The 2,500-nt window shown below is 37.4% G+C and overlaps 1 protein-coding gene and 1 pseudogene across 1 annotated transcript; one reads left to right on the top strand and one right to left on the bottom strand.

Annotated features, from left to right (window-relative positions):
- Positions 1-210: 210 nt before the first annotated feature.
- Positions 211-1,693, bottom strand: LOC137635212 (crustacyanin-C1 subunit-like). Its single transcript, XM_068367675.1, has 4 exons — positions 1,541-1,693; positions 1,075-1,159; positions 835-960; positions 211-440 (listed from the first exon to the last, which is right to left on the bottom strand). The coding sequence occupies exons 1-4, from the start codon at positions 1,691-1,693 to the stop codon at positions 214-216; spliced, it is 591 nt and encodes a 196-aa protein (XP_068223776.1). The 3' UTR covers positions 211-213.
- Positions 1,694-2,136: 443 nt separating this feature from the next.
- Positions 2,137-2,500, top strand: part of LOC137635204 (crustacyanin-A2 subunit-like) — a 1,324-nt pseudogene continuing 960 nt past the window's right edge.

The following is a 2,500-nucleotide window of genomic DNA, read 5'->3' as shown; positions in this document are numbered from 1 at the left end:
TATAGTATTTATAATGGCCTAATTAAGATTGTAAATGCATGCAAGGTTGTTACAAGAAAAACTTGGCTTAGAGATATCTTTATTGTCATCAATAAATCATTCGAAAAAGGATAGACCAAGGAAAAAAATTTCACCAGTATTGAACTGTAAAAGAGATGAGATAAGAGTCAAAGTCACTTTCTATGTTATGACAAGAAGAAATTCCACTTCAGTCTAGTAATCGCAGTGTGACCCCTGAACCGTCTTTTCGAAACGGCTGGTGTCCACTCCGATGTCCCTGAAGGCGGCCTGGCACTTGCTCAAGTATTTGTCCTCGAGCTCCGGCGTCCGGGAGAAGACGAAGGCGAAGTCCGAGTAGTAGTTGGAGTAGTCCATGCAAGAGTACAGACAAGCGTAGTTCTCGTAGTCAGTGTCCAGGATCACCAGAGGGGCAGCGAAGACTGTACAAAATGCATTTAGTTTTTATATGAAATATCTGTTTTAATGTTGTTAATGTTTTTAAAATATCTTACTTTAATTTTCCATTACTTCTTATATTGTTTATTTATTTCCTTATTTCCGTTCCTCACTGGGCTATTTTTCCCAGTTAGAGCTCTTGGGTTTATAGCATCTTCTTTTTCAAACTAGGGTTTTAGCTGAGCTAATAATAATAATAATAATAATAATAATAATAATAATAATAATAATACATTGACAAATGAAAAGATTTATAGTCAATAACTTCCATTTATCTATAAGATTTAACCAAGAAGTTGAAAAGGAAACATTAGTTTCTAAGGAATATTAAAATAGATCTGAAATCAAAAGAGAAAGTTTCAAAAAGCTCCCACTTACAATGGCCCTCGAAGTCGACCATGAAATGAGGGTCTCCGAGGGGCATAGGATAGATCCCTCCTCGTCTCTCCTGTTTGTCTCCGTTGTAGTTGATGCCCCGAGTCTTCACTTCGTATCCTTTTCCATCTGAGGAAGAGGAGGAGAAAGAGAGATATTATCATTAAAGATAGATAAATAAGTTTCCAATGTTATTTATTATGTGTTTTTTCCAGTTTCTTATTAATTGAAGGGTTCACTTACCATAATAATATTGAATGTGGACACATTTTTCCAGGGGCTGATATTCGTTCTTCGTGAGAGCGTACTGGAACCAAACTCCTCCAAACTGGAAAAGGTTTCGTTTTTGTTACTCTTTCATATTTCCTTTCCTCACTGGGCTATTTTTCCCTATTGGAGCCCTTGGGCTTATAGCATCTTGCTTTTCCAATTAGGATTGTAGCTTCGCTAGTAATAATAATAATAATAATAATAATAATAATAATAATAATAAAAAGTTGTGTCTATTTTAAGTCATAAATGTCAATATCGGTAACTTGGTAAACATAGTATTGTATGTTGATTTATGAATGCTTTGGTATATCAGTCCTTGATTGTATACATACAAGAACCTTTGATTTTGTTAACGGGAGAGAGAGAGAGAGAGAGAGAGAGAGAGAGAGAGAGAGAGAGAGAGAGAGAGAGAGAGAGAGAGAGAGAGAATCAATACCTCAGAATGTCTAGGCCTTTGTTCCTTCCACAATTTCACTTCATCCACAACAGGACATTGTCCTCTAACGACGAAGTCTGGGATTTTGTCTGCGCACACAGACGCCACAGCTGCTGCTGCAGCCACAGACATAACCAGAAGGACTCGTCTCATTTTGACAGAAGTATTGATGAGGAAGGACGTCCGCCAAGTGCTTTTATACCATCGAAAAGGATCCTTGATGACGTCACGCAAGCAGGCAGACGTAGCATGGTTTTTTTTCACGTTCGTAATACGTCCGTTATCTTGACGTGATACAAGTTATGCCGGAGGTTCTTGTCAAATGTCCCATAATGATCTTGAATGCTGACTAATCACATTCTTTCACATACTCTAATCTCTTAATACCTGATCGTTAACCATAATAGCTGCTGTACTTTATAGAAGGAATTCAATTACAACTAACAGTTTGATTTAATGTCAATTTTATGGAAGAGATAAGAAATGTTCTTGAAGAAAAAAAGAATATCTTTTTTTCAAGAACAGGAAAATGGAAGTAAAATTCTGGCAGAAAAAGAGAGGGCAAGAAAAATGGAAAAGACTTCATTGCTAGGTGATTGGGATCGTATATAAGATGGCTGACGGCCCGAGTCAATCAAGAGAAACATTTTGCTGCTCTGGAAACATGTTGGGTGTCGCTGTCTTTGCTTTGGGTGTCGTGGCCTCTGTCTCTTGCCAAGGGGGACTGCCTGACTTTCTGCTTGCGGGAAAATGCGCTGATGTTTCCCTCCAACCCAACTTCGACGTCCGTAAGGTGAATGCGACACATACTCTTCTTCAGAGCCAACTTACGTAACATTATACAAAAGAAGAAAATATTGATATTTTTCTTTATTTCAGTTGATATCTTCTTTCAATTACTAGAACAAAAACACGTAGCCTTAATACTTTCTCTCCTCGAAGAATTGTAGAAAGTGATTA

Source organism: Palaemon carinicauda, chromosome 3 (assembly GCF_036898095.1).
Source record: "Palaemon carinicauda isolate YSFRI2023 chromosome 3, ASM3689809v2, whole genome shotgun sequence".
Taxonomy (NCBI): domain Eukaryota; kingdom Metazoa; phylum Arthropoda; class Malacostraca; order Decapoda; family Palaemonidae; genus Palaemon; species Palaemon carinicauda.
The sequence above is the reverse complement of the archived record's forward strand: the minus strand, read 5'-3'. Positions and strand labels throughout refer to the sequence as shown.